General features: G+C 39.9%; 1 protein-coding gene and 1 long non-coding RNA gene across 10 annotated transcripts in view; one reads left to right on the top strand and one right to left on the bottom strand.

Moving 5' to 3' along the window:
- LOC111248707 (uncharacterized) overlaps positions 1-22,304 on the top strand; it is a 47,859-nt gene extending 25,555 nt beyond the window's left edge. For 7 of the 9 annotated variants that reach the window (XM_022801512.2, XM_086988666.1, XM_086988667.1 and 4 more), the window contains 2 exons: positions 2,151-2,375; positions 3,801-8,867. In XM_022801512.2, the coding sequence (XP_022657247.1) occupies positions 2,151-2,375; positions 3,801-4,004 (429 nt within the window). In that variant the 3' untranslated portion in view covers positions 4,005-8,867. Of the gene's footprint in view, positions 1-2,150; positions 2,376-3,800; positions 8,868-11,552; positions 11,861-17,152 lie in introns of those variants that run through there. The other 2 variants (XR_015327448.1, XM_086988663.1) reach the window with 2 other exon arrangements.
- LOC111248711 (uncharacterized) lies at positions 7,736-11,351 on the bottom strand. Its single transcript, XR_002672666.2, has 2 exons — positions 10,834-11,351; positions 7,736-10,722 (listed from the first exon to the last, which is right to left on the bottom strand). It is a non-coding gene; the product is annotated as an uncharacterized LOC111248711 (long non-coding RNA).
- Positions 22,305-22,845: the final 541 nt, after the last annotated feature.

Here is a 22,845-nt window from a genome sequence, read left to right as displayed (position 1 = left end):
AGGACTATCACCACCCGTGGGTGCCCCCGTGACAACGTTCGAGCCGTAAAAAGATGTCGTAAAGATAGACTCGCAGTTTCTGCATCAACGACAGTAACATCTAGACGAGTTTCAACATCGTTTGCCTTCCCCAGCTGCTACAACGACGTGTTCCAAGTGCGCATAACGGACATTGGGATGTGCTATTATCGAGGCTGGTGTAAACGGCACATAGGTGGGGTGTCGTATCGGAACGATCTGCCCGAGTGCGGCTACCAACAAAGCTAATGTCGGTGAAGTTTGGCAAAGGGATTACGAAATGAATGAAACGCTCTTGTACAAGCTTTTTCTAAAGGGAAATAGTCGGTAGAGGTGAATCATCGGACCACCAGCGCTAGAAGAGCTGTGCGTCGTAGCAGAGCTACCCGCCGCCCTACAGCTGCAACGTTAACGTTTTTTTCTGCTACAGGATGCCTTTGCATACAGATATTCTGACTGAAGTAGAATTGTGGATATTCGACAGGTTAGTTGGTGCTGAAGGAGTTAAAACATTGTGGGGTGCCCATAATCGACACAGAGGGTATTTGGTCGATATCGCCTGTATCGTTGAGCTAAAGAACGAAAAAATTGTACGATTTTCTTTGTTGATAATTTCGCTTGAATAGTTGCGTCAAAGATAGCGAACATGGGAACGCGCGGTGGAGTAAGCATTATAATTATGTGGATTCACTTCTGGTTAGTTCTGCTCGGACCGAGTCAATCGCGCTTTGCTCCTGTCAATTTGCTAGTTCGTTTGGCTCATTTTATTCCCTGTCCCATTTTTTTTCCCGGGATCCTTTTGTCCCAACTTGCTCTATTTTTACGCTTATCACTTTGCCCTCATACAAACAAATGGAGCATTACGACGACATGTCAGACAAAAAGCACGCCATACTCAATCGACTGCGGCATGCTCAGTGTGTCAGAGGCTTCTGTTCGACAGGAAACTTCTCATCAAGATAGGTTTCATGGAACATACATCCCAAAGTTGATGACGAAAACAGAAAAGTGCTGATGTACAATTATCTATTTCTTAAACAAGCGGTCACAGCTGGATGAGCAATTGTAGGCTACGAAAAGGAAAAGCATTCTTGATCTAAATCAGATCTGACACGGTTTGTGGTGTGGGAAAACTTAGAGAGAAGTTTGGTATTCATAGTGATCATGATAGACAACTGGTAATGACGTAAAAACTTCCCGCCATCGGTTCTCTTCTGTAGGAACTAGGCAAATAACTGACTGCCCATTAACGATATTACGCAGAAGACTGGTGGCATAGGTGATGATGAAACGATTACCTATCTGTATAGTTCGTTTTCATTTAGAAGTGATTCGAGTAACAAGCAATAGTACTTTCAGGTTAGCTTGATGGATAACTTGTTTTCTGAGGCTATTTGCAAACACTGCGGCTAAAGAAATCTTTTTTTTTGTTACTGAAGGGCGGAGGGTGCTTCTGGATGGTAAAGGCTCCGCATCTAAAATCAGTAATTTTTCATTAGCCTGAATGGCAGACCAAGCTTCTTCGGTTTACGATGCTTTACCGACAAGATTGCTTCTTTGTATACTCAACTTATTTTAACAACTAACTGGCATCTGCATATACTGTGAATTCAAGTACGCCTCAGAAGTTGAGATTCTGTTCCATCTGCTTACTGGCATCCTAATGAGACAGCCTAGCAAATAAAAAAAAAATATATATATATATAAAATAATACAAATGAAATAACGTAATTGATATTGTAAATGTGTAGCACAATGAGTCTCGTTCGACAATGCTATAACAAATCTCGAGAAGCAGTGTTGAAATTAAAAATTATAAATGTCTCAATCTTTATACCCGGTGCTATTTTAACTTATCTGAGTATTGCTATTTCGGACGGTCGGCAATCCAGCATCAATGTAAATCTGATTTCGAACTTAGACCGCCTCACTGGGTATTTCTAAGTTTTAGTGGACAAATATGTTACTACTGCACGTTCACTGCAACACTAACCCACAGCAACTGGATCCTTTATCTGATTTAGTCTGCTATTCAGCGGGCTGTTTGAAAATTCTACATGGCTCAGTGACACACATATTCTTAAATTAATTGAGGCAATATTTTACTTTCATTGGCAATATGCACCCCACAGGCGGGCGATGCATCCCTACACATGGTACCCGGATGTTCGAGTTGGTCAGCAGGAGTTTCGCCCCTTCCTTACGAGATTCCCGTACCGACGCCAGCTTGTTTAGGCTCGCCGATGGGCGTCAGGTCATCGCAGAATTTCCCCCAACTAATCGCATCGAGGCCAAGGCAGGCCTCGATTGACAGCGTGAACGTCGGATCTGGTATAACCCTGAAAGCTGAAGTATTGGTAAGTAAACACAAAAAACATAGAACTAAGAAAAAGAAATAATAACTAGAGAATATCCTATGGCAGATACCTTGCCGGTTGGCTAGCTCTGGGAATAGCACTTACAATAGGCCGTTTACGACGATCATTAAATATCTAAAATATTTCGTGTTAAAGCCTCAATTGTTGAATATGCTCCCTCTACTCATTTAACTGACGCTCAAAATCGGATGTAAATTAGGTTTGTGCAAAGGGTGTGTGTTTTTACAAAAAAAAAAAACAAAGCTAACTAACGGTAACTATTCAAGGTTATTGCTAACAAATATAGTGACGTCATTGGTTCATGCATCTTTGCGGGTTCTAACGAGAATACCTACGGTTTCTTGTTTCTTTTATGACTTCTGCGTTATTCCAATAGCTTTTATATAGGAAATAACTTTACCTGTCGCGGTAAGCACAAATAAAACAGAAATTGCTAACGACAGCAATAACAGAAGAGTCAGACCAGTAGCAAATGTCACATGTTCTATCGAAACACTTTCCTTATATCGACTTTAAATAAACATTTCTTAGATAGACTGTGTATGCTGGCTAGATATTACTCTGATAAGAAAAAGCACTTATTAAACAACGTTACAGGCACGTGATCCGCAATAACTACTTTCGAAGGCTGAAGGTTTCATTTGCTCCCAGGTTGCAATAGGGGCCGGAATGTTAATTTTTTTTTTTTTTTTTTATTTACACGAAGCGTGCAAGTTTGAGTATACAATGCATGCAACGTGTCAATAAATATTTCGTTTGGCTGGTTGATTAGCTTGTAAATTCGACGGATAAGAAGTCACTAAAGAGGCGATTTATCTGCGAAGGCGCACGGCCAGTGAAGCAAATGCCTTACCCCATTGAAATCATACAAAACCAGTTTTCAACACTTTCCCAAAATGTCAGACCCCTCAAAAAGTCGCTGGCCAACATGGATATAGAGTGCGACTATGATGTGTATGGATGTGTCGAACGTGTGTGTAATGTAACAGTTTTCATTATACATAAATCGAATTGCTATGATTTTTGGCGTACGACGGCACGCTGGACGGACAAGCGAGTGTAATATTGGGTAAATGGCTTGCGAATTGAACTTCGCTGAAGTCATGCGCGATGAAACATAATGCCAATGAACAAGAGTGCTTTGTCTCGATTTAGGCCTTCAACTTCTCGTTCGATTGTTTTTTTTTCTGTATTTTTTTTTACCCCGTTCGTATCTGTCCGTAAGTATTTGAATCTAATGAATAGTTTACGTTACTTGATGAAGAGAATGGTAAAAGACGTTTGTCCATTTTATGATTGACAACCAGAAAAAAAATTCTATGACAGGTATGTCCGACTCGGGTTACTTTTCCATAGTTATCAGTGCGTTCCGTTTAAGAATGAAAACTACTTATTGGGTTACAGGACCCGTCGTACTACCATGGCACAATTAAGAAGAAAACCCGCATGAATGGCGACCTCGCTCAGGCAATCGCTGTGTTTGGTTTGCCGGCAGCCAGAATGCCGAGTTTTGGAGTTGCACGAAAGAGTGCCAGATCTAAGGTCGATGACATGCAGGATTTGCCATCAAATATGGAAGTTGTTTACCAGGAAAGGACGGCTTTGTAACGCCTAGTAGTAAACAGTCAGTCAAATACCCTACCCCTAGTAATCCCTACTAGCAGTAATTAATCTAGAGTTTTAATCCTCTGATACAACTCCTGATACGATACAGATACAACCCCCATTACCCCTGATACAGATACAACCCCTACTGCCCCCGATTACTACCCCTACTACCGATACAGATACCTACCCCTGATACATTACTACCCCTGATACAACCCCTACTATTCCTGATACAGCTACAACCTCTACTACCCCTGATACAGATGCAGTAACTGACACATATACACTACCCCTGATACAGTTACTGATACGGTTATTGATACAGTTATACAGTTACTGATACAGTTACCTTATTACCTGATACAGTTACTGATACAGTTACGCTACTACCTGATACAGTTACTGATACAGTTACCCTACTACCTGATACAGTTACTGATACAGTTGACCCTACTACTTGATACAGTTACTGATACAGTTGCTGTACTGATACAGTTACTGATACCTACTACCCCTGAGACGATACAGATATAACCCCTACTATCCCTGATAGTCAGTAACAGATACAATACGATACAGATACAACACCCCTACTACGATACAGATACCACTACTACCCCTAGTACGGTAACAGATACAATACAGATACTACTACCCACAATACAGGTACCACTACCCCTAAAAGTCAGTAACAGATACAATGCGGTAACAGATGCTTCCGACTACTCCTAATAGTAAATACAATACGGTCCCTAATACAACCCCTGATAGTCAGTAGCAGATACTACTACTACTACCAATCCACAACGGGTACTACTACTACTACTACTACCAATCCACAACAGATACTACTACTATTACTGGCAATCCATAACAGATACTACTACTACTACTACCAATCCACAACAGATACTACTACTACTACTACTACTACTACCAATCCACAACAGATACTATTAGTACTACCCACAACAGATACTACTAACTACTACCTACAACAGATACTACTACTACTTCCCACCTACTACTAGCCACAACACCCACGACAGATACTACTACTACTACCCACAACAGACAGATGATACTAGATAACAGATACTACCATTACAGTAGATACTCATTACTTACCAAATACTACACTAATAAACCCCTTTAAACCCCTGATAGTCAGACCAGATACTTTCCTAATAAACCCCTGTAAACCCCAGATAGTCATACCAAATACTACCCCAATAAACCCCTCCAGATACTACCCTAATAAACCCCTGTAAACCCCTGATAGCCAGACCAGATACTACCCTAATAAACCCCTCCAGATACTACCCTAATAAACCTCTCTAGTTACTACCCTAACAGTTATTACCCTAACATTCCAGATACTACATAAACCCCTAATAACCCCCTAATAAACCCCTCGGATACTACATGAACCCCTAATAAACCCTTTCAGATACTACATAAACCCCCAATGAATCCCTCAGATACTACATAAACCCCCTCAGATAGTACATAAACCCTTAATAAACCCCCTCAGATACTATATAGACCCCCAATAAACCCCTTCCCTCAGATACTACATAAACCCCTAATGAACCCCTCCCGTCAGATACTAGAGAAACCCCTAATAAACCCTTCCCCTCAGATACTAGAGAAACCCCTAATAAACCCCTCCCCTCAGATACTACATAAACCCCTAATGAACCCCTCCCCTCATATACTACATAAACCCCTAATAAACCACTCCCCTCAGATACTAACTACATAAACCCCTGATAGTCAGTACATACATACTACATAACCCAGTAAATACACCACCTGATAGTCAGTATATACATGCTACATAACCCAGTAGATACACCCCCCTGATAGTCAGTGGATAAATACTACATAATACAACCCAATAGATACACCCCCTGATAGTCAGTAGATAAATACTACATAATACAACCCAGTAGATACACATCCTGGTAGTCAGTGGATAAATACTACATAATACAACCCGATAGATACACCCCCTGATAGTCAGTAGATAAATACTACATAATACAACCCAGTAGATACACCTCCTGATAGTCAGTAGATAAACACTACATAATACAACCCAGTAGATACACTCCCTGATAGTCAGTAGATAAATACTACGTAAACCCCTGATAGTCAGTAGACACAATTCCCTCCCCTGATGGTCAGTAGATACCGTCAGTAGATAAATACTACGTAAACCCCTGATAGTCAGTAGACACAATCCCCTCCCCTGATTGTCAGTAGATATCAACAGATACAATACTACATAGTACACAACCCAGTAGACACGCTACTTTAACCCCTGATAGTCAGTAGTAGATAAGAATACAGATACGCTACATTAATCCCTGATAGTCAGTAGTAGATAATACAGATACGCTACATTAACCCCTGATAGGCAGTAGTAGATAAGAATACAGATACGCTACATTAACTCCTGATAGTGAGTAGAGAAAAATTACGGTAAGAATACAGATACAATATAAAATACAATACTGAACCCCACAATACAGATACAATACAGAACCCAGGATACAATACAGAACCCCACAATACAGATACGGTAATAGATATAATATAGACACGTCCGATACGACCCCTGATCCCTATTCAGATACAACCCCCTGATAGTCAGACCCCTCCGATACAACCCCCCTGGCAGTCTGATCCCTATTACAACCATCCTGACAGTCAGACCCCTGATCCCTATTACAACTATCCTGACAGTCAGACCCCTGATCCCTATTACGACCATCCTGACAGACCCCTGATCCATATTACAATCATCCTGACACTCAGACCCTGATCCCTATTACAACAATCCTTACAGTCACTTAGAGATCCACAACAATCCCTATTACAACAATCCTGACAGTCGGTCAGGTAGGTAGAGATCCACCCCCCACCCCCCTGACAGTCACGTGGAGATCCCTATTGCAACCCCCTGACACCCCCTGACAGTCAGTAGAGAATTCTCAACGCGCTTAACCCCCTGGTAGTCAGTGAGAATTCTAACGCGCTTAACCCCGTGATAACCCCCTGATAGAGAAGTCAGTAGAGAATTCTAACGCTTAACCCCCTGATACTCAGCCAGTCAGTAGAGAATTCTAACGCTTAACCCCCTGATACTCAGCCAGTCAGTAGAGAATTCTAACGCTTAACCCCCTGATACTCAGCCAGTCAGTAGAGAATTCTAACGCTTAACCCCCTGATAGTCAGCAACCAGCAACCCCCCTGATAGTAAGCAACCAGCAACTTAGGAAATCTAATTAGAGTTATTAGTAGTAGAAGAATTCTAACCCGTATAGTAGTAGAGAATTATAACCTAAGCCCTGATAGGGAATTCTACCTAAGTAGAGAATTCTAACTTCCTTAACCCCTGATAGTCAGTACAGTAAAGTAAATTCTAACGCCCCCTGATAGTCAGTAAAGAAAAATCTAACGCCCCCTGATAGTCAGTAAAGAAAAATCTAACGCCCCCTGATAGTCAGTAAAGAAAAATCTAACGCCCCCTGATAGTCAGTAAAGAAAAATCTAACGCCCCCTGATAGTCAGTAAAGAAAATTCTAACGCAAATCTAACGCCCCCTGATAGTCAGTAAAGAAAATTCTAACGCCCCCTGATAGTCAGTAAAGAAAATTCTAACGCCCCCTGATAGTCAGTAAAGAAAATTCTAACGCCCCCTGATAGTCAGTCAGTAAAGAAAATTCTAACGCTTAAAACTCGCGTTTATTCATGCCACCATCTTCAAGTACTAGCAGACAGCCGTCCACCACACAAGCGAAAATTCTTGTCGCTATCAGTTGTCTGGCACATGCGCGGCGATTACAAATGAGCTAGCTCGCGCCTTCCTGGGATGGGAACTCGGAGCCGCTGTAGGGCCCTAATCACGGTCGTCAAATTCGTGCCAAGTTCTCGGAGCCTCCTCCTGGACCACCCCACGAAAAACTCATCAGGACCCGAAGCCTGCCCAAATTAGACGGCGTCGACGCTTTCGATCTTCCTCGAGGTCTTACTAGCAGTACGAAATCGCCACAATCCAGCTGTTCTCCTTGGCTGGGTGACACGGCAGCGTCTGATCGGGCGCAGCTTGACGGTCGAGGCAAGCCACTCTTGGACCTGCGCCTCTGCATCGGAGCCTCCTCCTCTGAGCCACGCTCAACTGCAACCTGTTGTTTCCTTGCACAGTCTTTGTCTAGACCATGGTGCGGCTTCGAGTACTGCTGTAGTGTCAGACCAGCGTTTATATATCCAACCGGCTAGCTATCTGAGAGAGAATTGAATCGAGAAGCTTCGCTATATAGTATATTTGTTTAGCCTCCACAACGCTGGTGGAATTTGTAATTTTTCTTTTGATGAAAACGATGTCGAGCTTCCCCCTTGAGCTCCGTGTAGAGTTTACCAATACAGTGAATAAAATAATTATAAAATACGTGTTGCACATATTTAGCATCTACATAGTAATCGAGCAAGCTCATCGAACGCCCGAACTGCGTTTTCTACAAACCAGAAATAATCCTAGACTAGTCACATTTGGGGGTACGGAGTGATATGATAGGTGCCACCTATTAAAGTCAAAATTGAAATTTTTATTCCATTATCATATGTTGCAGGTAAGAGTCTATCCGTAAAAAATAGTAAACGATTAAATCGGTAGCTTAAAGCTGGAGGTTTGTTGCGCACGTAGGATGGATCTGAAGAAACGCTTTAAACTTTTGCTCGAACGCTATACATTATTTATTACACAGCGACACGGTTGTTTTTCTTTCTGTTTCTATTCATATATTCGATAGGTAAAAAAGAATGATTTCAAATAAAACATTTTATAGAAAAATTTCATATGTTCCGCGTTTCATTTCTATAGGGACAAGGTCGTCTATACTTAGTATGATATCTTAACGTCACCTCATTGTTAAATCATAATCGTTGTATTTGAGTGGTTGTCCTTCATGTTTAGCACTTTCCACATAAATAGTGCTCGGTTTGCCGAAGCAAACAACCTCCAAGAAACGTATAGTGATTTTTCGTTATTATGGTAAGGTGAAAGCACGTGACTACATATAACGTTCTATAAAATAAGGTAAAAACAGTATTTGTGGGTATATTGTGGAGTATAATTGCATAGATACGTTGTATCATGGTGTTTCTTGGATCCTGCTTATGTCAATGCACTATATTTACGCTGATTAATACTGATGACTTGCTTTGGTACCATGCACTCCCTATGTTCAGTTTATACATCGAATATAAAAACAGTTCAATAATCTAAAATAGTCAATTTAATCGGACTAGACATGTGGCAAGCGATACAGGGCAAAACCTGCCGCCTCTGTAACTTATTTTGTTTGAGTGAAAAAAAAAAAACAAACAACTTGCCTCTTTGTAGACAATTACATCTGTGATCCTCTAACAAAAACCACTGAATAAAAATCGAACCACGTAATCGGTGTTCTATAATGTTTTGTGATCCTGTCGTAAGGTTCCAGTGATTGAAATCAAAAACAAGCTTCGAATGCGGCTTTACGAACACGCGTATGCATCGAAGCCTAAAACAGCTTTGATCCCGTACAACTACTACATGTGTAAAAAGGCGACCTTTTATCAGCTCACTTGATTGGCTATTTATAGAGGAGGCTTTTTTGACGTTTAATGACTGTTAAGCCTGAAGCGCGTCATAATGGTTGGCCTCGAAAATTCGAAAAAAGCGATACGGTTAAAACGGATGATAACCGTCGGGCGGCTCAGTGCGCACGGGTGATTTAATAAACATCGGAGCTTGATTTGTACTCGACAGATTGTCCGAGTCTTTGACAGCTTCAGAAACCGTCTGGTCGCCACTGAGGAGCTCAGGGGCATTTGAATTCTGTCTCAGAAGAAATATATACAACGGCCACGGATCTGTTTGAGCCTGCTGTTCCTCGATCACCGATTCGTCGCACGTAGATTGATACCATTGTCTATGATCAGATGTAGCTCGAGCCGACGCGCTCATGGACGCTGGTGACGATAAGGCAGGTGCCATTACTTCTGCCGTTTGAATTACACTCAATTGCCACGGGGGACGCGCAGTTCGGACTGGCTGCCGCCATCGATTCAGGCTAAACATCTCTTGAGTCATTTAGTAGGGTGAGAATTGACTAGCTGCAATGGTTTTTGAGACAGCAGATGCAACGGAGGCCTTTGCTGCACACGATGGACCCGCTGCCCTAAAACTCTTTGCCCTAAGGAGATTCTTTTTTCCGGAAAACCTCCACGTAGTGTCATTTAGATCGCTTGCGTTTGATATCGTCATACACTGGCTCATACGAGTCTTGGGTCCGTCGAGTCGCACGACCGATTTGCACTTTGGGCACGAGGCTGGCAGACTGGCGATGAACTTTTTCGTCCAAGTCGATACGTGTTGCGATGACAGTAGTTCGGCAAATTATACAGATCACTAAACCGGTTTTAACGGCGCGGTTTTTTGTCGTATCGACGGAGAACAGATCAACTGTTTCTGAATGCGGAAGGCGCCAGATAACAGTCACTGCACAAGACGTGGTTACAGCTGCAGTAGACTAACGCCTATACGATATAGTGGCAAACGTTACACGCCAGCCTTTCGGGTAGAATTTGACGAGAGTTGACTTGATCATTCTCACTGAAACCCATGTTTAATGCAGGATCGGAACAGCCACGAACTTTCATCGTATCGCTAGAAAGGAATAAAGCTAGTCGTCAGAAGACTCTATTATTATGGTAACTAATTGCTCCTATACACTTCTAAGACCAATTAGCTATAATAATAATTATAAATATGCCATACCTATAACAAGCCCCAATTACGAACAAAGGCGCTACCGTACGCGACGTTTCGATGAACACTAACTATTTCCAACTAGACGCTCTATTTTCTTACAAAGTCAAGCCTATTGCGTTACGTATATTCATTGACACCTAATCCATCTTTAAGATTTTGCTATCCACGAGTTATCAGTTAAGTCTGTGAAGAGAAACATATGAAAACGAATAGTACATGTCTGCTGTCCGTTAGCAGACTCCGCTTTGAAAACGTTCTACACAAGTGTGATTTGATATAGCAGACGTCCTCTTTCACTTCAGCCGTTGCAGGCAGCAGCTCCTGCAGTAGACCTGACCTGTTAACCTAACTTGAACGTCACAGGCTCACACACAACTTGGACACTACTAGAATCACATATGGCATCGCTCAGTTAATTGAAGCGTGGAGGCAAATCGGTTAAGTTTACCCAACGGAAAGCTGTGCTTTTATATAATCGACTCCAGTGACGGCTAATCGACTCACAGAACGAAATATATATATATATGTATATATCCAATTTATTATGTAAAATTGTTGTATTTATATGTTTTTCAAATGTTTGAATGCTATGTGATACGCATAATTTGGAAAAATTATTATGAGAGACGGAAAACAAAAGACGAAAATGATAGCTAATGTATGAAAAATGGCAAATGAACCAAATTGAGACGTTTTTAAATTAGATACATGTTAACCTGCTTCAGTTGCAGGGTTTAACGTCGAAGTTTAATATGAGGTAATCTGCACTGCGCCTGCAAAGAAGGACAGGAAGTGGGGGGATCTGAAGCCGAGCGTAATTCGTACTACTAACAGGACAACAGTTGGAGTAGCCGGGTATTAGTGGAAGCAGCTCATCGTTTACCTGTCACGATGTATTGCAAGAAGATCTTCGGCCACAAAGCTTCTAACCGTTAGTGTCTCTAAATAGACGAATACAACTTTTCGCGCGGCGGCAACCATTTTCGTCAAGGTGTCAACGAGATCCTGGAGATGCACAACTTTTACTGCTAGAGTGAGTCGTCCTACTCTTCCAAGGATTTCCCAAGCACAAAAATTAGACCTAAATTAATGCATAGCGACTGATTTCGCCCACAACACACCCACTCTGTTTTACTACTCCTTGCACATGCTAAGCTGCTAGTAAAGAAAAAAAAGTAAGGAACATTAGCTTGGAGGAACACGTATAGAGCCAATTGAAACTTTGCTACCATCTGTTTACTTCTAATTGTTTTGTACTTTGATATAATTCCACCACTGTGAGAGAAGTAGCACATAAAGCTGTTTACTGGACGTCCGCGCGCTGTCGACTTCTATGAAAGAGCACACTAATTCCATGACAAATGTGATTAAATAAAAAAAGGTTTACTGTCATTGAAATAATTCCGGGAAGCTTCGTTACAGAGTGTGCTAATAACAGCTGTTTGCTGTTTGGTGCTCAGGCCGACGCCACGTCGAGGTCGTGGCGAGTCCATAAAGGGCGCGGGCTGATTACCAATGTCGGCCGTGTCACAGGCAGTTCTCCTCAATCCCTTTTAACGACGTTACCTTTTTGAAGCTGAGTCGATATTCATGTAGTTCTCGTTTATCGATTAGAATATAACTTCACACGAATGATTGACTGCGCGTACACAAATCGGAGCAAACGGCTCTTGATGGTTCGCTTAAAAAGCTCTTCACAGCTAGAGAGCCTGTATTTTTTATGAATTGAAGTTAACTGAAGCTGCCGCCATTGGTTAAACTAGATTGTTTTATGAGACTATTATAGTATGTATTCGAAGTAATGAAGCCAACGTAGACACACATACATATGGGTATTTTGAATATCTATAATATCATATAGCGCAATGGAGTGTACGTGTCGTCTTAAAATTCTAAACAATCACATCGCGTTTCATAACATAGGCGTGCTTCGCCATTTTTCTTTATCGTTTTCCGACGCTAATCGGGAGAATCGAGCGTCTGAACAAAAGGGTGACCGTGATTTGTAGATCCCTTGTGTCGATGTAATATCGTCAAGGCTCGGAGCTTCGCTAAAGCGTGTACGAGACATCGAAACCGCTTGAGCGGCAGGATCATTGTTCGTTGGGGGGTGAGGAAGTGCTCAGGAAATCCTTATTTTGACCCAGTAGGTATTGCCACTGAAACGAGGGGCTATAGACGAGATGAAATTGGACCACATGGTGTCTTTCATAACGTTGTTGCGCTACATTGTGTGAATGAAGTGTCCAAGTCGCTTGGAGTATTCGACAGTGCATATTGAACTTTTATTTAGGATAAAGCATTCGACAATGGGGGAAAATTCGCAGAATGTGTGGATTCCAGCTCAACAGACGCTGGAGCTAAAGCGGTGCGTCTTCGGCTACGGATATTTTCGTTTACTATCATTGGTCCCTCGTCGTGGTACGGTATCGATATAAACGCCCTATGTCAGAGGGAAGGAGCCTGATTAAACGATGACCTGAAGTCGAAAGATGCAGGTCTTAGATGATGATATTCCTGCTTTTGTCGATTTTTGAATGACTTCCTTTTCGCATCTGAACAACTTTGAGAGCGGCGACGCGGAAGGGGGTTCTTGCAGAGCGCCATATTGATGATGATGAAAAGCTGTAAAACTTACTTGAGACGTCAGCGTTGAATTGACAGGTGCTGCTAATCAAATCAGTGTATTTGAGCAACTAAGGTCCTCTGCTGGTCCGCTTCGGTGGCTTTTTGCTTTGGCCAAACGTATTCCGTGTCAACTTTTCGTTAACCAACCGCTTTTTTGGACGTCTTGCATTAGATCGGGATTTTTATACGCAAGGACATCAAGCTTATGTTGGTGTTCTTCCGCGAGATCAGATTTTATAAACGGTGCACCACTTTTGCCTGGAATCATACACTGGGCAATGTGAGTCTTGAATTCGCTTCATACGATGTTGAGTTTACAATAGGAACAGGCGCGTGCTACCCGGACAATTGATTTTTCATCTAAATCGATCTGCGTTGCGGTCCAGCGGCCTCGCACAGAAGACCGTTACGGTGTTGTCCTTGTTTCTGTCCAAAAATGGGTCCAGGGGACACTAAACAGCAGTCGCAGCAAAGGACGTTATTACAGCTGCAGTAGGCAGCTTTCGCAACCATGTAGCCACAAGCGCTGCACGAAACCCGGTCAGGCGCATGGCTTGGATCGGCCTGAAAAATACGAACATTTTCGAAGTTAATATTTAAGACAGGATTTGAAGAACCACGCGCTTCTATGCTCACTACGCTGGCAATAACAGGGCAAGCCGGTAGTCCAGTGACGGAGACACATTTAGCAAGATATTTCCTAAGACGGACTTGCACGAGGCGATGATACACGTGAGGTATATATTGCAACTGTTATTTGAAGTGTTTTCGACTACTGCATATCTAATTTAATAATAATAATATCAGCCGATTTTTATTTGTGGAGAGGGCAACCATCATCTTTCTACTGAGGGGCTAGTTGTACCTGAGAGCAGGTACCAACGCTTCGACGAGTTGGCCGATCAGTAAGCGCTGCTTGAATCGTATTTGCTCAACTTTGAAGAGCAGATTAACTATGACTGATATAACCTGATGTTAACAACGTTACTTGGCTTAAGTCATGTAATTCGTTCGAGATGGGGCGCCACATACTGAACACAGTCTGTTCTTTACTACAGATGGGCGACTACTCTACTAGGCGACTACTAGGCGATCCAAATCGTATAGCTTTGGTTTTTCTCTTATTTCCTAATGAGGTGAAACGTAATTGGAGTTCAAGTATCATTGAAACAGTTTCACTAGCAAATAGATACGAAGGGATTCGTCCACAAAATTTAAAAGATTGTTAAAACCATCATAGTGTCTGCTTTATAGCTATTCGCTAACTAGCAATTCGACAAAAATTTAACAACGCTGTTTAGTAAACCTAGTGATAATAATATACTTGGATAAGATCATTTAAGCCCGTGCACCCTACCTAAATAAGTTGAGCAGAACTATGGGGCCGGAGGGGGCGTGATTTGTATGGCTAATGTGCGCCTCTTTCACAGGGGTATCACATAAAAATTAATAAACAAGCATGCCGCGACGTCGATTCAGATATCAGCGTTGGTTAAGAAATATCACCAGAAATTAATAACAAAAAACAAGGAACCAAAAAAATAAATAATTATTAATGACGCTTATAATTGTTACCATGCCATTCCATACGTGTACTGGAATAACCCCAAATATGTCCAGCAAAAGCCACGCCGATTAGACTCCTAATGGGAGCAAACCGATGCCTAAAACGAGCTAATTCGGACGATTTACACAACGATAACAATTGAGAACGCCATAGTAGAAAAAAATCGAGTAAAAAATATTGGGCTAACATTTTGAAACGACAGACAATCATCGCCGAAGCGCTGGTGGTCGCTTTTTCCAACTGATCGGTAAGTGAATCTCGCGAGGCTTTCAAGAATCACTTGATGACAGTGGGCTTACTGCCTTTGAACTTCCAACAGGAAAGGCACATCGTTCGTTTTTTAGTCGACGAGTTCGCTTGAACGATGCTCAGCTTTTGGTTCAACTGTACCCCAGCTACATGTTGTCGTTGACCACCAAAAGATAAAGAGAGCAAAAGAACCGCGCCATGTCTTGAACTAAAGTTCAAAAAAGCAGTGTTTTACCCGAATGAGTCATTCATCACAGAGCTTGTATGTTAGAGCCCTTCATCAGATTCTCTCTCTGCCTCTTAAAGCATTTCTTACAAACACTGTTTATCGTGAATATGGTGCGATTGCTGCTTTCTTGCCGTTCTGCAGCTATGAAGTTTAAGGAATTCCCTAAGTATCGGCCCTATCGATGTGAAAATCATCGCGAATTGAACCCGTGATCTGAATACGTGCGTCACTTGTTCCGAAGTAGATGTTCCATTACAGTTGTGACCGTATGTTCCGCTCGGACTCGGTATTGCCGGTGAGCGGCAATCGGCAAGAACTTTTACACATATTCTGCAAACTGTTTTCTGTATCATGAGAATGCAAACGACATGAAAAACAAGACGGTCGAAAGTTTCACTGTTGTCCTGCTATGTCTGTATTCAAGGTGTGACACCTATGTAGACCTCGAGCACTTTTACGTTTATTCGACTCAGTGTCTGTAATATATTATGGGTAAAACCACGACTGCTAGCGACGACTCTGATAACAGAACGCTACAATCCATAGACGCAGCTAATATGAACACGCTTTCGGCTAGGGTAAAAGTGCAATCGACGGCCAGGTACTGCCAAATTCCACAGCTTTATGCGGCAGCAAAGAACAAAATGGCGAAAAATTTGATAACGACAACAGATGCGACGTCGTGGCTTAGTTTTCTGGTAAGAAGGCCAAGGTCCGCTGCTTCAAATTCCGTCAGCGACGCATCAGTACTACAAAACCTACGTGAATAGTAGAAGCTTTTTTAATTGTAATATATAGTTCGCTCTATATATATATATATATAAATAGCGGCGCTCCTCAAGGTACTTATGCAACTTTACTCAGCTCTTTTTTGCTTATTGTATTAAGTCTAAATTTCTGGTAAAAGAAGCGTACCGAGATTTTACGTCACGTTCTATGGCAGACCCAATCCTTGTCGCAGCTCTCATTTGGTCCGAGATTCGAACGTAGTAAAGTCTATACAATCAAAATGCGCATCGAAAATTGGGAGAACGATTTACCGTCATGCCATCGGCACACATGTCCTATTAAAGACTACTTATTCAAACTATGGACTTCCGAAATACCACTGGCTAACTACGATGAGGGAGTAATAAAACTAGTATGATATTTACTGCAATTGATATTTGCAAACAATCCTTTTTACACAAGATGCCGTACAGCTCGACAGATGTTATAGTACTTAAACCCCAACAGAAGTACCACATTATTTATTATTGGCATAGTAGATAGACTAACTACGTAGCCTTACCATTAAATAAACTTCTAATTAAAAATCTACTCGTTAGTAGCAAAGTCTATGAATTAAATTGTTTATAGATTTTGCTCAATCATGGCAGGACAAACATTTTTCAACATTTTTTACTGACTTTTGACACCTAACCAATTCATTACATGTATTGTGTAATATGTTTAATTAATTTCTAGAGAGTTATCCAAAGGTGCTACTACTATATGAGTTGTAGATACCTTTGTAATCATGATTTTAAATTAAATATAATATGATAGTACATGCATCAAAATCTTATTTAGTAAATGGCCAATAAATATAAATACAAAGCGCAACTTCACAGACAACATCAATAAGAGTTTAACGATTTTTTTCTCTACAGCGAACCATTCAGCGTTCGTTCCCTTAATCGTCGAAAGGCTTCGAATCAAGCAAAATGAAAGAAGACTTAAGAACTATGAGACAAGAAATACGCAACAAATTCTAGAGATAATCTACAATACTGAGAAACTATAAAAAAAAAAAAAGAAAAAAAGAGGTGAACCAATGATCGGAGCCGAGTATCTCAAAACAAGGGTATACGAAAATGAAGAATATTCAGATTTTCGGATAACGAGCCTTCAAATGATATTAAAAACGATCATTGGAACAACCTTCAAGAGGGCCAACGTCAACGGGTCGTGGTGGCCCGTTGTATTAGAAAAATGAAAACTCCAACAGAGCCGTCCGACAGCCAGCTTTTACTTGCAGTAAGGAGTACAACGTTAGAAATTGGAAGTCTCGAAATTGAATAATATAGGGGTATTCACCTGTATGAATTTCTGACCAACTCAGCCAGCAAAGAGGATAATTTTAAAACATAAACACACTCCAAATTCTTTGAAGCAAGAGAACAAGGAGTCTGCAGACAAATGTATACTTTATTTTATAATGTGCGGAAAGCGATAAAAAAAATGCCGAATTTAGTAGATTAATTATGTGCAAAGAAAGACCATGTATCAACATATACGCATAGAGTGTTGAAGATTATACTTTATTGATCTGTTGCTCAGCGAAAGACGGGGCAAAAAGCGTAGCATTCTTCATCAAAGAGGTTATTAAAAAAAAACACGTGTAAACTATAGGTACATAGAAGGTATAAAAATGCAACACTAAGTATTAAAACAATATGTGGATTACATATTGATATTCTGAAGAAGTATCAAGTAATAATTTTTTAGAACCTCGTATATTGCTAAAACGAATGCAGTGACACGATAGTTATTGGCGACATTAATATAAATTTTGTCAGAAATTTATCTGGAAAACATGGTAACAAATGGTTAATGGCAAAATCATAATGAAATAATTAAAACAAGCAGTGGCACCTCAATCGATCATATTTTCACAACTTTAATATATTAAATGGTTTAGAATTTATAACTTACTTCGATCTGACTGCGTCGCATTAATCGTCACGACTAAAAAAAAAAACAGTAAATCATAAGAGTTGCATTTAATTATGACAGAATAACTGACGAAATAATCAAAGACACAACTAAATTAGAATTCTCTAGTAACAAGGATGTACATTTACCACCAAAAGTTATGATCCGTCGGAGAAGTCCTAAACTTATTGAGGAGTACTTACAAATCGAAAAAGCTAAGTAAACTAAGAATATTCTATATAACTAAAGGTCTAATTAAAACATTTTAACGCATTAAAAAAATACATATTTTTTAACTAATGTAGATATACGTTAAGAAACGAACTCTGCCTGAAAACAATTAATTTTTTTTTATTAATTGATTAACAATTAATTAAGAAAGCCAAATTAGTATAGAGTACAAAAATAAAGTATTGTCTATAAAGTATGGTAACGGCTCAAAAAACATTTAAAGTTCAAAGAAAAATACACATCTAAATTTGAACCTGATGCAAAGTTTGAAATATACGCATCAACGAGAATAACTCAATTACATTAATATATTTTTTGAAATTCTATAAAATAATGTCACAGAGGGCTCTAGAATAGATTACTCACTGATTACCTCAGTCTCACTGATCAGCTAATCTTTTCGACACTCATAACACAGGCGGTGCAATCAAAAAAAAAAAGTGCCTTTATCGTCAGTTGCAATAAAATATCCTATCTAATTATAAACACCTAATCGTCTCTGTCCACACATAAAACGCTTGACTGAAACCTGTTCAGCCTTTCCAACGAATTTCAAAAGTGCTATAACAAACAGGATACACAAAAAGGTGAAGTTCCGTACAATAACTTGAAACCCATAATAATATTCTAAAATGCAGCAGTAACTACTATTCTAACGTAACTACTGAGTGTTCAGCGAATTGAGTTGATTGAAAAAACAATATTCCCAACATGAAAAACACGAAAGAAAATGATCGAGGTACGAGAATTCCTAGTAAGAGTTACTGAAAAATATCAGCATGCAGTAGTACATTCTCTTGATTGAAAAACAAAACTTTTAATAATGTAAGTCGATAAAGGCTTACGAACTAAGTAATCCCGCTTGGCTTCAGTAAAACGGCTTAGAATTTGATGAAATCTTATCTTACCTAGGGACATCAAAATAAGATTACTAGATAAATCCAGTGTATTAACAAGTAGCCAGAAGGGCCACTATTGAGTTCAACCTTGTTTAAGCTCTATGCTAATGGCCTACACGATTTTTTCTTTGTTGAAAAAAATCATGCAGTTTCAGACAATATACCCGAACTTGCTGAGGAGACAGACCGAGGCAAGTTGAAAGCTTACCTCTTTAAAAAATATTTTAAATCAACTACTGACTTAGTGTAAACAATTTTAGGAGAACCTAAGGTAATACACGTCAGCCTAAAGTAAGAAATGTGAAGTAGTCCTAAGGGTATCTATATGCCTAGCCAACTATAAAGCTGGACTAAAATCATCAACGCTGGACCGGTGACGATTACTTGAATTCATCGTAAGATGCTTTAAACGAATGGTTATAAATATCTGGGTTTATTATTTCAAAGCAACCAGCAATGGGGCATACATATCGGAAATAGGCTAACAACTTATGATTGGAACTATCATTTCACACGCAGTGAAGACATCGTTAACAGTAAATTAATGCAAATCTATTTACTTCGCTTCCCACTTGAAACAGGTTCTTCCGATCCATAGTTAAGCCTATGATAACACTACTAGGACATGCTTAGCAAACCTATTTGGCCTAGGATACCTGGAAAGAATTAGCATTTGTGTCCCTTCAAGTATATGCAAATCGAATACATAACTGCAGTCAGTCACCTGTGTAAGGGGCATACGCATAGCTAGCCATAATTTACATAACTGAGAACTATTTAGAAATCGGTAGAAGCTTCACTATATTATAGGGAACAAGATTTGCGGCTGAAAAAAGGCTTCAGCCATCACTTAACCATCAGTTTATTAAGCACTAGATTGACTATATATAAAAGAAAATCATCTAGAAATTTTCAACTTGCTTAAAGATACAAACATCACAAGTACGAGAACAGAATCGAAATACACTATTGCACTCTTCGTCCCAGGTCTTCATAAAAGCATTTACTGTTCGCAGTAATGGGTTATATTATATATGATCTGAATTTTGCACGCCCAGATATACCTTTCCAACATTAGCGAGTGGTCTGCGACCCATCCTCATCAGACGCGGCCTCTAAGTAGCAATATGTCAATGCGGCACAAATGTATAAATCGAAAATTTTCTACCTGATTTGTATAGCCATATACTCTGCTATAAACACATTATGCCATAGAAATACATATTATTTCATCGAATGCGGGCAAGCACATTAAAAAAAAATCACGATAAATAATAGATGAGCATTCTTTGAATTGAACACGGTGACGTTTGTGCTTTAGTATTGTATACCAATTGGTTACCACTTGTTATTCAACTATGTCCCATTTACTATCGGCCACCAGCAAAATAGGCCAATGTATTGTTTTAAGTTCTGGCAGATATGTTTCCATAGCAGTTCAATAAACGAAAATGTTCTCACGTATATTCGTCGCAGGACAAAGCTGTACGATTTTCATAAACCGGACGAGTTCCTGCAGACATCTTTAATTCTGTAGTTTCGAGAATTATGGATGAGCGTAGCAGTTGTCCGCGATAGCGTGAGACGATAATGGCGCTTTTGCATTTAGAGATTATTTGATCAAATAAGAATTCCAAATATATCCTAAAACTAAACTACAAATTATATTCGCCAACCGTAATCGTGGAATTTTTATAAACAACCCATAACAATGAAAACACTAATTTTTCATCTGCTGGCACTGACAGCCCACAGCCTTTACATGAATCTGAACAGGCCGCTGTCCACGGCAAAGTAGCGGCATCTAAAGTAATTTCTTTTTTAGCAGAGCCTAATATTGCTGCATCACTGGGTTTCACGATTTGTACATAAGCCGCTTGGTATTAATTCAAGCATACATTAATTGTACTCTACAGGACACCCTCTCGTTGTAGACCCGTCCAAACGCAATAGAATGTCTGGACTAGTTCACTAAACGGGCCTGCTTTTAATGATAGCTCATGTGTTGTTTGCCAACAGGTCATCATGCAGTCGCTTTGGCATCGACTGAGTTTCTGAGCTAATCGTGTTCATATGAATCGGATTGGATGGTGGACCCTTCCGGCCATTTCGTCCAACTATTTTGTCCTCGTAGGCTTGTATCGCCTGCCCGTCCCAGCCAGAACGAACTTCGACGATAGTTCTATCTTGTATTTAACCTCGATTCAAACTCTTTTTTGTCTTTTATCCTCTTTATTACGTTATCGATTTATTACAGTGTGTATACCCTGTGACAACCCACCGAAAAGCAGTATCTACTACCCAGTAACTCTACGATTTCTCGTAGTTGGCTGAACCGTCAACGGTAGCAGACGACAAAAGCGCGATCGATGAACACAGTTCCAGTTGCCGGTTTTTTCGGCTGTTGGAGTGCAGGTACACTTCTTTGGAGCAATCAGCATTATTCGATAGAAGATCTTGATATTGTTATATATTAAGTTATTACTATGATCATTAACCGATAAGCAACCGTTGTACTCGTATGGGTATGAAAAAGCGCCCAGTAGCAGCAGTTACGCGAAGTCTCTAGATCTATTTGATCAGTACACACAATGAAAAATTATTACTATTAGAAATAAATCAACATATACCATTCACCTTCTTAGTAATATCTATATGCCAACTTGCTGAACAGAATAAACCCATCGAATTTTTAAATCTGACAAAAACATTTTCGTTATCCTATAGTTCTTTCGTGTTTCGATCTATTGATAAGCATTTTATGTCAATTTACAATGGAAATATGTTTACGTTAGTGGCTAATGTTGCCGTTACATACATGTTTCGTTCTGATGTTATTTCAGAATCTTAGTTTACGATAATTATTTAATATCAAATCATCTTTAAATACACGAATTTCTACTAATTACTATCATGCACAATAATCTTTCTTGACAGGTGCTTCAGTTCTAGATACAAGAATCCATTTTTGATAAAATCTGGCATATATATATATATATATATATATATATATATATATATATATATATATATATATATATATATGTAGAAGAATATTTACTTAGTTATTTTTATTTTAATTTATCCTAAATAGGTAGTTACTTTAAATTGGCCTAAAATACCCAGTGCTGCATGGCAAAATGCTTGCGGCCATTGTAGAAATTGAAAGATCTGATCAACGAGTTGGATATGGACGACATCATTATAAGCACAGTTCTTACGAGATAATAACAAACATACTTACAAGCGCAATCCAGCATAAATTTCTCTGCTAGTAACTTTGCAGGTGAATGTCTCAGGAAGGAGGTACTAAACTCTTTCCTACGCAAAAATTATTATCGACCTGTTTTTTTATTCAGAAGAAGCATTCTTACGGCCTGGTAAAAGTCTACGACATGCTATTCCCTCGGCGCGCTCCTTACCTAAGTGTATTTGCCACAAAGGCTGTACTAAAGAGACGTAGGTACAATTATTGTTTTTTTAACTGGCTAACTTAAGACGCAACCAATTAAAGGGAA

This window comes from Varroa destructor, unplaced genomic scaffold (assembly GCF_002443255.2).
Source record: "Varroa destructor unplaced genomic scaffold, Vdes_3.0 BEIS01000004.1, whole genome shotgun sequence".
NCBI classification, from domain to species: domain Eukaryota; kingdom Metazoa; phylum Arthropoda; class Arachnida; order Mesostigmata; family Varroidae; genus Varroa; species Varroa destructor.
Note: the sequence above shows the minus strand (reverse complement) of the source record. Positions and strands in the feature narration are given on the sequence as shown.